The sequence below is a fragment of the Leucopleurus acutus genome (genome assembly GCF_964270905.1).
Source record: "Leucopleurus acutus genome assembly, chromosome: 2".
Lineage (NCBI taxonomy): Eukaryota > Metazoa > Chordata > Mammalia > Artiodactyla > Delphinidae > Leucopleurus > Leucopleurus acutus.
This window is the reverse complement of record NC_139143.1, coordinates 43458720-43473251: the sequence shown is the minus strand read 5'-3', so window position 1 is coordinate 43473251 and position 14532 is coordinate 43458720. Positions and strand designations below refer to the sequence as shown.

At 48.2% G+C, this 14532-nt stretch overlaps 1 protein-coding gene across 1 annotated transcript; it reads left to right on the top strand.

The window, feature by feature from the left end:
- Window positions 1–2042: 2042 nt before the first annotated feature.
- LOC309957724 (specifically androgen-regulated gene protein) lies at window positions 2043–13807 on the top strand. Its single transcript, XM_082833108.1, has 4 exons — window positions 2043–2124; window positions 7390–7575; window positions 9943–10120; window positions 11510–13807. Exons 2-4 carry the CDS (start codon window positions 7471–7473, stop codon window positions 13042–13044), a joined length of 1818 nt encoding a protein of 605 aa, XP_082689234.1. The 5' UTR covers window positions 2043–2124; window positions 7390–7470; the 3' UTR covers window positions 13045–13807.
- The last annotated feature ends 725 nt before the right edge of the window (window positions 13808–14532 follow it).

Sequence of the window (14532 nt, the reverse complement as noted above, 5' to 3'; positions counted from 1 at the left end):
TCCTCTCATCTCTGAGGTTAATGCTCACAAGTCAATTCATTTTTTTAGCAAATGTTCAAATCACACACCTATGAAGCTTGATCAACTTCAGTGACTCCATCCATGGGTGTAACACTAGTTGCATTGAACTTCTGATTCGTAGCTTCCTGTTTTGTTAGTATTATGACATCATACATGTTTGAATGACACATCAGGAAGAGAGGTCATCCTCCTTAAATGTTCAATCAGTTCTGTTATCCACATGCCGCTGATAGGGTGCTGAATTATTCCAGGCCTCCTCAAACCTCCTTTCTCCTCACTAGTCCTGCCCTACCTCTTCTGTACCTAAGCCCCAGGGTCACTGCACTTCTGCAATGATCACATTGCAGAGACCACACAGAGAAAAGATGAAAGCCATGTGTCATCTTGTTATAAAAGACATGAATAGGGCTTCCCTGGTGGCGCAGTGGTTAAGAGTCCGCCTGCCGATGCAGGGGACATGGGTTCGTGCCCCGGTCCGGGAAGATCCCACATGCCGCGGAGCGGCTGGGCCCGTGAGCCATGGCCGCTGAGCCTGCGCTCCGCAACGGGAGAGGCCACAACAGTGAGAGGCCCGCGTACCGCAAAAAAAAAAAAAAAGACATGAATAGCTACAAGACAGGATAAATCTAGTTATTAGAATTAGACCTGCACATTATCTGTGTATTTCATGTTTCCTACTTGGGATTTTTCTCCAAAATAGAGGCTGATTGGCATCATACTGATAGATGGCAAGCTTGATGTCAAACTGCCTGAGTTGAAATCCCTGCTCTGCCACATCATAGCTACAAGATCTTGAGCAAGTTATTTAACCTCTTTGTAAAATTTGTATATTAATAGTGCCTACATCCTGAAGTTCAGATAAAGAGTAAATGAAATGATGCATGAAAATGCTTAGCACAGCACAATTCCCAGTGCATAGCAAGAGCTTAATAAATGTTGGCAATTACTATGTGCCTTGATTTTAATTTTTCTCTCTGCCCTCTGGTATTGAGGATAACATATATCCAGGAAAAACCAGCTTCCAAGCAAAAGGCACATCTGGTAAAAGTGGCTTCCATTCCTGGAGGAAGATTCCTTCCTGAAAGCATTGGGTTCTTCCAACTACTCTCTTCTCCTTACTCTCTTCTGGTTGTTTTAACTACAGGTGCCAGAAATCTGCTACTGGAAGGAGATAGGAGTTGCTAAACTGGTTGGTAGCTTCTTTTGTTTTTATTTCTTAATATTCATTGCTACCTTCCATGCACAGCTAAAAGGGACCAGAGACCCAAATGACAGCACGCATGTTCCCTCCCTCAAGGCTGTCCAGTCGCTTTTTCATCAGGACAGGGACCTCTTGGGGGAGAAAATGATTTTATTTCCCCCAGAAGTAAATGAGGCCAAGAAGGTCGTTGGCAAACTGTAGGGCAATGGTTGTCTCAGTGCCAGCATCTCTTGCCTTAGACGCCTTTTTTCTGTGGTCCTGAGTGGAGTTGCTAGGATTATGAGCCGCTAGGAAAAAGCTTGAGGATGACAGTGACTCTGAAAAGCTAAAAAAGCGAGTAGCAAAACTGGCCATAAAGGATTTTAACTTGCAGAACTCAGGGGAATACTTCGAGAGGAAGAAGGCAGTTATAGATAGAAAATCAAGTTTCAAACAGACACACGGAAAAGCATACTGCCTAGTGGACTGTGTTTCTTTATAACAATATATTTTTTTTAAATAACATGCCGACTCTCCTTCCGTCCAGTCTCAGCCCAAACCGGTCCCCCTCCTTCCAGCCCTCCTCTATTATTAAAGGCTCATTATTGGCTCTCAACGAGGAAGGGAGGGCAAGAGACGATTGGCTAAGTGAGAGCAGCACCGCCCTGCGCCATCCCCTCCCACGCCCTCCCTGGATAAACAGCTGGAATGAGAAGTAGGGAGGGAGGGCTGGGATTGGCTGAGTGTCAGTTGCCAGGGTGGGGTGAGGCAGCGCGGATGAAGATTTTACCTGTCTAGGTAAGTCAGGGAGAGGTCAAAAGAAGAAAACAGTAGGAAGCAGGGGAAGCAGTCTCTGTCTCCGTCTCTGCCCTTTGAAATATAAGGGTATTCCTTTCCTCTCTTCAGCCCCCCGCCCAGTGAAGGTGAGTTAATTCCTAACCAACTAACTATTGCTTATTCTGCAGCAAGGGGGGAGCCCTTTATACACCAGGTGGGGGTCTTTCCTCTCTGTTCCTCAACTCCCTGTGTCCAGTACGGGATCAGAGTGAGTTGGTAGCTTCTTGAGATTGGAGTGTTTTAGTGGAGACCCAGGCTGAGACACATTTTTTTTTTCCATCTGCCTGTTTAGGTTGGATGAGCATATTGTGCTGACAACAAGAAAACAGATTTGTTTTAGAAATTTCCATCTCTGAATCATTGAAGTTGCACTGTGATTTTGGAAGAGAATTGTTAGAGGAGGTCAAAATGGAAAATCGCCTGGGAAAGAAAAGTGCTTTGGTTTTCCATTCTAACAGGCAAATTTCTCATGGCTTTATGAACTCAATGTCTATTGTTATTTAAATGAAGGGTGCAGTGTGTGTGTGTGTGTGTGCGCGCGCGCGTGTGTGTTCAGTAATGGTAGTGTGATAATGGAGCTCTTTGTGGATGGGTGTGTAGGGTGTGAGCTGTGCTATGTTTTTGTAAGGGTGTGTGAGATTTGGTTACATTGGGAAAATGCCAGCTCAGGCTACCAGCTCATCTTCGGAAAACCCACGGATAGTCTAGTTGCAAAGTCAAGCCTATTTGAGTTCAGCTTCATTAAATTTCTGACTTTGCCTGTGAATAGACACAGGGATTGGCAAACAGGAAGCTACTCAACTGTGCCGGGGCCTCACCTACATTAATATTTCACGGTAACATGTTGAGTCTAGTAGGAATTCCGAGTGGGGCTCAGGCCAAAGCATTGTGGCAGAGTCCAGAGAGGAGAACCAGACCAGTGTTGTGATTTTGCTTTGACTTCCTTCGGGTGTCCCAGTTGGCAGTATGTGTGGCCGGATTCCCTGCACAAGGACGCTGGGTGTAGAAGTCAAGTCAGAGTAGCAAGTCAGCTCTCCGCCATCCAGCTTGTGGGGATTAACACTCTGGTCCCTAACTTCTCCCCTTTTCCTCCTGCTTCCAGAAAGAGGGAAGTGGGAAGACCCAGTGCCAGGATCCCAGGGCCTGGCACACAAGCCCTGAGTGAATATACTGGGTTTCGTCCTAGCAACTGAAGCTTTAGGCTTTATTTAGCTCAGCCCACACCACAGAACCAGCCCGCCAAGCTCACTGACTGAGGGCTGCCATACATGGCGACCTCGTCAGCAATAAAGGTAAGCTGCAGTGTCGAGCAAAGTTCTTCTGTGCAGGTGATATTTCCACCCACCCTCTCCCTCAAACCCACTGGTGAAAGAGGCGATTATATCATTGCTTAAACACAAACAGAAAATTGCCCATGTGCTTGTGGAGAGGGATACACACACAGTGCAACTTTTAGTCTTCTTGGCCTTTTCCTTAGGATGTTCTCCAGCCCAAGGCACATTTTGGGTGGTCAGCAAAAAGCAGAGGCACCCGGTCTAAGAGAAACAGGAAACCTCTTTGACCACTGGGGAGAGAGCTCAGCTCTTGGAGGATATAGGAATGGGGTCACAGGAAGAGGGTGATAAGGGGGCCTTGGGTCTGTTCAGATGGTACAGAGAAGCCAAACAGGAGTGGAGCTGGAGGCCTCTTCCCACCCCACCCCCTCCAGATACCAGAGTTCCACACGCCATTTATTTACTCTCCTCCAAGGCTTGACTGGTTTCAGGGAGTAGTTAATATTTAATGTACCTTTGCATGGGTGGCCCCGATATAGGCTGTGCACATTTCTTAACCTGTTCCCTCCTCCCCTCAAGCTGCCCAAAGAGGTCAAGGGTTAAAAAATACAGAACTCTCACCTTGAGTGTTTTGCATGCTGTTCAGGCTTCTTATCAAGTAGAAATACCTCAGGTTTCAATGGCTGCCCTGAAATAGCCCCCAAGTTTCAAGGTTGTAAAGTTGGTGGAAGGAAATGCAGCCTCCAGGTCAGGTCAGACTGGTGAGGGAAGGAGAGGGTGGTGAGAAGAAGAGAAGACGTCTTTATGGTTCAGACTTTTCGGGTCAGGACACTAGGTGTGGAGATGAGGTGTGAGCACCTTAGAGCTCATTCAGCTTCGGTTTCAGGTTCAGGTTAATCTCTGCAGTGGTTTTGTTGTGCCTATGACTTGAGGTTCAGTGGCATTTGGTGTCTTTCCCTTATTCTGGAAATAGCTATTGTGGGGACAAAAAGCTGGCCTGGATGCATAAATCTGAATCAGAGAAGAGTGGTCTTAGGACTTTCAGTGTTTAGTCAGACGTGGCCAGTGGCCCTTCTTTAGGTACCCGGCCCTCTTGCCTCTGGACAGCTGCTGTAATGCCCTCTAGAAGGGCTGGGAGCCACAGGCTGCCCAATAGATGCAGTTATAAATCATTTCCTATTTCCCATAGGAAGGGGAGGTAGAAAGAGCCCCAGCTTTTGCATCTGTCAAATGGAGAAAATGCCACATCCTGCCTAAGGTATCAGGTTATCTGAAAACACTTTGTAAGCTATACCCTGGTATGTTTTTTAAAGCATATTGTTTCTATCTCTTCCAGCTGCTTCAGGCCATCCTTTGTTCCAAAGTGAGAATGTGTTAGGCTGCCCTGGGAGGGAGGAGAGGCTAGCACACCACTGTAAAGTCCGAACTGTGCTTGGAAGAACAAGGGTAGTCATTTTTCTCTGAAAGGGAAAGGCAGCATCTGCTCATCCATTCACAGAGAACATTCTACAGTGCGTCACTTTTAATAGTTACTGCCCCAGTGTAACAGATAGGAAAACTAGAGCCAAAAAACAGACCCTTGGATCTGCACTGACTTCTTGGAAACAATACCTTTGTCTTAACAAAGTTTTGCTTGCCCCATGCCTATTAGGTACTCATAAATGTTAGTGTAACTGAAAGCATTGCCCAAATTCCATTAAGCCATATATTTTCTGGGAAACAAAATATTAAAAAAGAGCTTACATGGGGCTTCCCTGGTGGCACAGTGGTTAAGAATCTGCCTGCCGGACATGAGTTCGAGCCCTGGTCCAGGAAGATCCCACATGCCGCAGAGCAGCTAAGCCCGTGTGCTGCAGCTAGTGAAGCCCACATGCCTAGAGCCCATGCTCCACAACAAGGGAAGCCACTGCAATGAGAAGCCCGCGCACTGCAACGAAGAGTAGCCCCCGCTCACCACAACTAGAGAAAGCCCGCGTGTAGCAACAAAGACCCAATGCACCAAAAAATAAATAAATAAGTAAATGTATTTTTAAAAAATTTTTTAAAAGAGCTTACAGTAATAGGGTAGAAGCCAAAAAAGAGACCTTCCAACAGTTCAACTAGTTCTAGTGTCTACTGAGTTCTAGTGTCAACTCAGTAGACACTAGAACAAATGACGTTTATTCATCAGCGTTTTTTGAGTGCCTTCTGTGTGCCTAGGCTAACGAGAAATGGATCCTCTTCGTTGTAGTGGTCTCAACCCTTCAGAATGTTAGGAATGAGTCAGTACTTTTGGAACCTAGACAGTCATTAACGGAGAGGCTAGCTGAGGTGACTGAACTTCATCCACATGACTTCTCACATTTCTGTTTCTTTGGGATTCTGGATAATGGGGAACTAACCTCATGAAGGAATCCCAGGAGTTATCTTACCCCATGTTGATTTATCACTGGGTTTCTTTGGTATCTCTGTCCCCTCTGGTTCTCCCTCTCTCTCCTGAGAGTCTTTGGACCCATGTGAACTACATGTGTCTTGCCCATAACGGATCTTACCTCTTCCTTCCCCATTGTCCTGCCCCCTCCCTACCTGCCCCAGTTGACGGTCTCCTCCCAAGCAGGAGGGGAGCTCTGTGAGGCCTTGTGTCTGTCAACTCTAGGTGGTTGGCAGACTGATTCACCCAGCACAGCCCAAACCTGACTTTGGCACTGGAAGCAATTATTGGCAGAGGCAAAAAAGACAACCCGCCTTGGAATCTAAAGCCCAAGTCTCAAGATCTCAAATAAAACCCAATCTTCCAGGACATTTTACCTAGCATTCAGAAGGTGGGAAAGATGGTAGAAAATAAAGCATGGCATTGTGGGGAAAATATGGATTCAGAATCAGACAAAGTATACTCTAATTCTAGCTCTTCCCCCAGGTCCCTACTTGATCTTAGAACTGTCTTTTAATCTTAATTCTTCTAGAATTTCATTTGAGCATAGGAGAGTCACCTTTGGCCTTTCCAGCTCTGGTGGAGTTTTTCCCACAAACAGGAATATGAAAATCCCTGGGATTCCCTGAAGGAAGATGACACTACCTTCCTTTGCTATTTCTGTTGGCACGATGAACTTGAAACTGTTCTTTCCCTATGAGTTGCAGTTGGGAGAAAGCTACCTAGAACATTGCTCTTGTCCATTTGACACAGATTAGGGAATCTCATTGGGAATAAATGCAACATCAGGAGGGTGATACACAAGAGGGAAACTGGGTTTCCGTCCACCACTGGGGTGCCATGCACATCCCTCCCAGACTAGGGGATGACGGTGGCTGGGGTGGGGGTCATTGTGATGGTGCTGATGATGTGGCTATGGTAGCAGCTGACTGTTACAGGGCCGTGCACTGCACAAAGTGTTTTCCATGGACTATTTCATTCTATAGTCACGAAAACCCTTTAAGGTAGGTACTATTACGGGCCCTGTTCCTTTTTTTTAAAGAAAGCTTTTATTTCCCTTGCTTCAGTCTACTTTGATCCGAGATGGATCTTGTCTTTTTCTTATTACAAAAACAGTAGTAGTTACTCATTTATTCCTTAAGTGTTTGCTTACTTACTACAAACTAAACTGTGCTATCGGTTCTCATTTAGTCTTACTATTAACCCTATTTAATGAAGAAAAACAGATTCAAAGAGTAATTTGCCTCGTCACAACACTTTAAATGGTGGAACTGGAATTTGAACCCAGATCCAGCTACCTCCAGAACCCAAGCTTTAACTCCTGTAATATGTAGTGTTTATAGTAATGAAAATGTAGGTTAAGCTCCCTGGTTCAGAGAAAAAACATGACCAAGAGAAATGATGGAATCTCTTTTCTGACTAGACTGCTTCTTCACCACCTAAGTCTGACCTTCTGCATGTATGTAAGCCAGCTTATGCGTCCTTACATGTCCAGCTTATGTGTCCCCCTGCAGGCTGGGGGTTTGGGTTTGGGTCATGGCTGAGCATGGCCCCTTCCAGCTCTCTGTTTGCTTGGTGTCCCTGCTGCCATGCTGCTCCAGGGCCTGGGCAGAGCCTCGCTGGAGCCTGGCTCAGCTCACACGTGGCTTTGATTCTTCTCTTTTCAGGCCCGGCCTGGGACATTCTTCGCTTCCCTTCGCTTCCCCTCTGAGAGCCCCTTTCACCACCCCTGCACCTTGCTTCAGGCGATGCCCGAGAGAGAGCTGTGGCCAGCAGGGCCTGGCTTGGAACCCGTGACCCACATTGGCAGCTGCGATAGCATGATGAGCACCACCTCCACCCTCTCTGGATCTGTACGTACTCTCTGTCTGCAGCCTGGCCCGCTCTCCGCACCCCTGCCCTGCCCTGCCCTACCCACCACCATCCTTGCTCACTGTTCCTTGTCTTTCATCTTCCTTGTCAGGGAGTGAATCACACCAGTTGGTATTCTGCCTCTGAGTCACCCCTGGTTCTACAGAGAATAGAGTGGAACAACCCCAGAGAGTAATAGGACAAATGAGAGTTTTTCCCAGTTTTCATTAGGTTGGGTGGTTTAATTGAGATGAGAGAGTGGGTCAGTGATCTGAGGTCACGGTGGAAACTAGAACGTAGATCCTTGTAGCACGTGGATTCCTGAAGTCCTCTGCAAAGAACAGCGTTACTTCCATCTTTTACAAAGATCAAAGAGCACGGAGCAGTTAAGAGCCTGGGTTCTGGAGCCAAACAGATCTGGGTTCTCTACTTATAAGCTCTATGACCTTGGACAAATTACTTAATTTCTCTAAGCTTCAGTTTCAGTTTTAAGATGGGCATAATATTAACACCAAATTCATAGGGTTCTTGAGGTGCGTAAATGAAATGCATGTAAAGCACTTAGCACGTGCTTCTATGTAGAAAAGAAATAGCCTATCTGTAAGTAGAGACTGAGAATTTTCCAAAGTCCCTGTGTTTAACTATTTGTGAGTGACATGTAATAAATTGTAATTTTTCTGGGCATGAATTTAAATCTCAATTCTTATAAGGTTGGTGTGACAGAGTAAATCTGTCCTATGTCCAAATGTAAGCATTCCTTTGTTTTGGGTACTCATCACATACATAATAACCCTTGAGAATTTATACTTTATTGTTCTATATCCTATACGTAGAGGTATTTGATAATTTAAGGATCGTAATGATCTCTACTGAATGTCAAAGATGTTTGATATAGTCGGTGAGTTTTGATATGTAAAAATGAAGTAGAAAAAGCAGCACACAACACACAAAAAACCTAAAGTGCAGACAATCTGTAGATAATTTCTTTTTAACCCTAGATGATGGGACCTCACAGACCATGTTCAGTTTCTGTTAAGCAGAAGCCAACATGAGTAGTTACATGCCACTGGACACAGAATGTGACAGGGATTAAAGGTTTTCAAAGTGAGTCATCCATAAAGGAGAAATTCAGAATTGGAGTTTTGGAAGACTATTTTAGTAAGAAGAGGGCAGTAGAGAAGGTTTTGTTTAGGGAACCTCTGGGGTCTGCATCAAGGCTTCCAAGGGCTGTATTCTGGACTTCCCTTTACCATGTAAGCCTCCCTCAATCAACTGACAGATGATTCTTTAAGGAGCCTGGGGAACTGGAGAAGTTATTCCAACAACCATCTCCCCTCCCCCTAAGATATTTTTAGGGCTTTCTCAAAATCTTTCCTGGACATCTGAGTGGGTCTGGAAAATATATAACTCTGAAGTATCTCCAATATTAGGAAGAGGGGTAGAGACGGCAGGAAGGGACTCAGGCCAAATTTCCTATATTCCCATCTGCCCTTTTGGTCCTCCCTTCAACCTTCAACTTTGGAGAGTGATTATCCCATGGACCTTCCTAGCCTTGTAGAACATAGGCAGTAACCATCTGAAACGGCCTCACCTGTTCTCCCAAACACTCCTATGTGCTTTCTCATAATGAAAATGATTTATTTTAATTTCTACTTAATATTTAATACTAAGTTGCTTTCCCCTCACCCCATACCAGTTTCTCCACCTTCCTCCCTTAAGTTAATATTTGCTTAAGAAATAAATGCACACGTTTTTTAATGTTAGCCAGAGCCAAATGCTATCAAGAAAGTAAATACACAAAAGGGAAAAAAAAATCCTGTATGGAATGCATTTCAAAGTCAAGTGTAAATTACTTAGTAAATTGATCTGTGACTAGTCATGATAAATCGGCTGTCTTTCCTGTTTGTCCTCATACTGTCCTTGACATGCCAGATCAAGAATGCAGAAGTACTTTGAAAAGTTAAAAGCAATACCATTCAAGTTTAAGGTCAAATCATTATGCTGCCCATATAGTTTAGAACAACATTGGAGACACGCGAAATGAGATACTTGACATAGGTTACACAGAAGAAGTGGAATTAGAACCTGGGACTGCTTCTGATCTTTGCCCCTAAGCATTCCACCCAGGAGTGAACAAAAGAAAGGTCATTTGCCATCTGCCTGCCCGGCTGGGTGTTACTGGGACAGCAGCCCGACAGTCTCTGCCCTCCTTGGTGCCTGCAGTTTCAGGAAGCAGCTCCAGCAGGTCTGCAGAGTGGCATGATGGAGAGGTTCCCAGCTCTTCAGCAATCCTTCCCAGTGCAGGGTGGTTCTCAGGCCCCGCCAGTTTCTGGGGAGCTACCTCTCACAGCACCCTCTCCTCACTCTAGAGTGACAGCAGCTACGACTTCCTGTCCGCTGAAGAGAAGGAGTGTCTGCTCTTCTTAGAGAAAACCATTGGCTCATTGGACACCGAGGCTGACAGTGGACTGTCCACTGACAAATCTGGTCAAGCCACAACTCCCCGAGGTCCCCGAACACTGCCCATGACCCAGCCTGCCGCCCAGGGTAAGAGAGAGTGTCTAAAAAAATCAAAAAAGGGGACTTCCTTGGAGGTCCAGCGGTTAGGACTCTGTGCTTCCACTGCAGAGGGCACGGGTTCGATCCCAGGTCGGGGAACTAAGATCCTGCCCACATGCTGTGAGGCCAAAAACAAAAAAAACAAAAAATAAAACCCCCAAAAAAGCAGTACATCCTCTGGCCACTCTCCATCTTGTCTGCCCTCTGCTCTAAGGGTCACAGGCAGAAGAAGGAACAAATGCTCTCCTCTGCATTCTCATGGCTGGAATAAAGCCTTGTTGTCCCTGCAGGGAAGGAGGGATTGCCGACAAGCCAGCCTTCTATGTCTTTCTATGAAGTATCAGAGGCCTGGGAGGGAAAGGGGTTTGACCAGCACCCATCCTCTTATGGAGAAATTCTAAAGCAATATGACCACAGAGGTGAGGGAGAGATTCAGGGAGGGGTGGGTGGTTGGCTCTGGAAAAACTCAGTCTGTGGAGCTAATCTGGGTGACCCAGAGGATGAGGCTGCAGGAGATAAGAAGAGGGAAGGGCTCCCTTAACTTCAGTGGGTGACGTCTCAAGGGCCTTGTGAGAGAGTATGGAGTGGCGTTGAGGCTCAGTAGACGGGAAACAAGATGACACGTAAGTGTGGCCATGAGTGCAGGGCAATATGCCCCAGGGTGAGCGGGGCATTTTACTCCTGAAGACAGACCCATTGGTATCAGGACTGTGATCACTTATTCATTCATTTAGCAAATATTTATTGACAATGTGTTAGACCCTCCCTGAGATAGAGGAGGAAGTGGGGACGTGGGGCTTCCTCTGCTGCCTGGTGCTGATTTCCTGGTCCAGTGGGCCTGATACGCGTGCTTACTCCCTGGAAGAAAAGAGCCCCTGTCACTCTGTGGTGTGGGGACAGCTGTGGCCGTTACAGAATCATCCAGGTGCCTATAGAAAGTGAAGGCAGAAGAAGGCAGAAGCCTGGTCCGGCAAGAGCAAATCACCTGTTGACCATGTTCAATGCTGAATGCTCCCACTGGGCTCTGTTACCTGAGGGCCCCAGGATAGCTAGAGGGACTGTGCTGAACCCCAACCAACCCTGCCTCTGTAGAGGGTTAGAAAGAGCCTGAGTCAGGAACATGGAGCTGTCTGGGGCTGCCCTTTCCCCAGCCATCAGGAAACATTAATCCTTGGTTGAAGGGAAACTGCTAGTACTGATCTGTTAGTCTAAATGACATCCAAACAAGAGTTCTGCCCTTTAAGAGCAAAGAAACCGCAAAAAACAAAACCCATCCATTGCTAATTAGAGATCAGAGTCTGGGAGGTGTTTTCTTTCCCCCTGGCAGCAGGGTTCTCACCACGCACTCTTCTTTGCCTGTTTTCCCGACCCTCACAGGACGTCCGAAAGAGACCGTTCAGCAAGGAACAGAGCCAAAAAGAGTGACTCCATTCAGCTTGTCTCATCTGCCCGAGCCTCAAAGCCTGGGCCTCAGGTCTAGCTCCTGCAGCCTCCCCAGAAATATCCACATCGGCAGAGACCAGATCCTCAGAAAAAGCACCACACAGACTAACAGCCACACCCCAGGGGTATCTGACGGGCTTGGCCCAGGGCCTGAGAAAGAGCAGGTGGGCCAGAGCAGTGAGCCCCCCCAGGCACCGACGGGCCCCCGGGACGCTGCCCTTGATCTGGACAGGGCTTTCATCCCCCCACCAGAGGCCTTCCGGGACACCCAGCCGGAGCAGCGTGGGCAACACGGCCTGCCCAGACAGCCAGGGGAGCTGAGTCCCAGGCCCCAGGTCCACACGTCACTCAGCCTCCAGCAAAAAAGGGAGACCACTTCAGAGGCCATGTCCCAGAAAGCCAATGAGGAAGGCTCAACCGGGGAACCTGGACAGCCTCGGCCTCCTCCCTCTGTGTCCTCTCAGAATGCAAAAGCTGAAGATGTTCCTGTCCCATCAGAGGGGGGTCCACATGCCCGGCTGGCTCCCCTCACAGCCCCTAAGCCACGGAAGCTGCCACCAAATATTGTTCTGAAGAGTAGCCGGGGTGGTTTCCACAGTGATCCCCAGAACCGGCTGTCTTGCCACTCGGAGGCTGGCCCTGGAGACTCGGGCCCCACCTCGTCATCACTGCAGGAGCAGAGGAGAGCACGCAGGGAAGCGCTGGAGAAGCTGGGGCTGCCCCAGGACCAAGATGAGGCCAGCACCCACTTAAGTAGGCCCTCCGTCAGGCTCAGGGAGACTCGCACGCAGGCCCCCTCCCCGGCTCCGCCTGTGATTCCAGGTCAGGTCTCAGCAGCGACAGGAAAGGCTCCAGCACCTGCACCAATGTGGGGACCTTCTCCAGTGAAAGCTCCGGGTCTGGCTCCAGCTCAGCCATCTTCTCCAGGCAATGTTTTGGTTCCTGCCCAGGAACCCACTCCAGGGAAAGTTCCAGCTGACAAATCCATGCCAATTCCTATCCCTAGGGCCCCACGGGCAAACAGTCCCCTCACTCAGCCGAAGCCAGACTCTGGGCTGACTCTCCAGGAGAGCAGCATCCCTGGCCTGAGACAGATGAACTTCAAGTCCAACACGCTGGAACGTTCAGGCGTGGGGCTGAGCAGCTACCTCTCAGCAGAGAAAGATTGCAGCCCCAAAACCAGCACCTCTCTGGGAAAAGCCTTCTTGGACAAGATCTCACCCAACGTCTTGCGTAACTCCCGGCCGCGCCCGGCCTCCTTGGGCACCAGGAAGGACTTCGAGGGTATCCAGGTGGGCAAGTTGGCCGACCCGGAGCATGAGCTGGGTTCCAAGCGCCTGTCTTACCAAGGACAGAGCCGTGACATGCTGCCTCGATCCCACTGTGTCAGTGTCAAGATCTCCCCAAAAGGCGTGTCTGATGAAAAAAGAAGGGAGGCTCTCAAGAAGCTGGGCCTGTTGAAGAAGTAGGCACTGGCCACCAGCACCCCCACACAACCCCTCCCGCACCCCGTTATTCGAGAAGAGACCCAGGGCTCCACTTAGTCTATCCCACCTCACAAGTCAGGGGCTGGGCAGGGGTCGGCTTCTCTGCAGTGTCCCCTTCTCTCCGAGGGAGAGATTGGAGCACACATTTCTATTCAGAGTGGCTGTACCAATGAGCGCCTGCGTGAACCACCCTGAAGATGATTTCCACAGGAGGGTGTGTGTGTGGTATAGGCTGTGTCTATCACCGAAGCTATTTATATGACAGAGTCATTGCTCAGAATTCCTCACTTGTTGGAAACTTCCTTACATCGAGTAGAGCTCAGGCAAGCCAGAGCTGAGTGCAGAGGGGTGGCTAAGCCTGAGAAAAAAAAGTCAAATGGGACAATGGATGTACCCGTGACACTAGGCAAATGCAGGATCACATGAAATGTGGGTCTCCCAGAACCCCTGCAGTGGGTGGAGACTGGCACAGACCTTGCTGGATTCCCCTCTCACTTCTGGCCTCCCGGATAGGGGCCTGCGGCCAAGGAGTTGGTTTGTTATCTCATCATCTGCTGCCTTCTCTCTGTCCCTAGTCCCAAGGACCAGACACATCCCTGTCACTAAAAACTCTTGGTTGACTGATACCAGGAGAGCTTTTGCTGGCCTGAGAAGTCAGGATGAGTGCCCACACTGCACACCTCCACTGGAGAGGGCCTTGTCTGTGGGCTTGTTAAATTCAGTAATAAACTACGGTGGTCCCTGACTCTGATGTGCCTATCCTTCCTGCTCCGGATCTCAGTCTGCACAGTGACCCCAGGGCTGGGCCAACAGTGAGATGGGAGCCCAAGCCCAGAGGCTTTGTAAATACCGAGGGACTCTTACAGGCCTTTGTCTACACGATTGCAAGTTGTTTTTTGATTTCCTCAATTCCTATGGGAAATCAGCACAGTGCATGCTCTGCTAATTATTCATAGAATATCAGAGCTGGGAGGGGCCTTAGAGACACTCTAGTCCCACCCTGATGGGGAAGGGAAGTGACTCATCGTGGTCACTCTGCTGTTAGTAACAGAACTGAGATCAGAGCTGGAGCGCCTGATGCCGCTCCCATGCCGCATGACCCTCCCCTCCAGCGGTCCCTTTGTCCCTCCACTCAGCTTCCTAAGGAGTCACCAGCAAAGGTCCAGCCCTAAAGCTCTTCAAGATCTAAAGTGTCTTCCGAAACATCAGAGATTAAACGTTGTTCAGGATCGTATTTAGTGTTGTGGGTTTTTACTTAGTTTGGGAAAGTAGCAATATAATAACTCATTTTTAATCCCAAATTCCCTGACCAAGTTATGCACCTTGAGCACATGCTGGAAGGGCGTACTGTGGGTAGGTGGTGTGGGCTTGTGAATACAAGCTTGGAGATCAGACATGGCTGGGCGTGACCCCTGCTTCCCCTTAAGAAATTAATGTTATTCAGAGACGTGACCTGGTTGGAGTCCAAGG

Bases quoted from the DNA above. Each gene is read 5' to 3' on its own strand.
- LOC309957724 (XM_082833108.1), top strand. From the start codon at position 7,471: ATGCCCGAGAGAGAGCTGTGGCCAGCAGGGCCTGGCTTGGAACCCGTG. The intron at 7,576-9,942 runs GTACGTACTCTC...TCCTCACTCTAG, and splicing joins CCTCCACCCTCTCTGGATCT to AGTGACAGCAGCTACGACTT. The intron at 10,121-11,509 runs GTAAGAGAGAGT...CGACCCTCACAG, and splicing joins GACCCAGCCTGCCGCCCAGG to GACGTCCGAAAGAGACCGTT.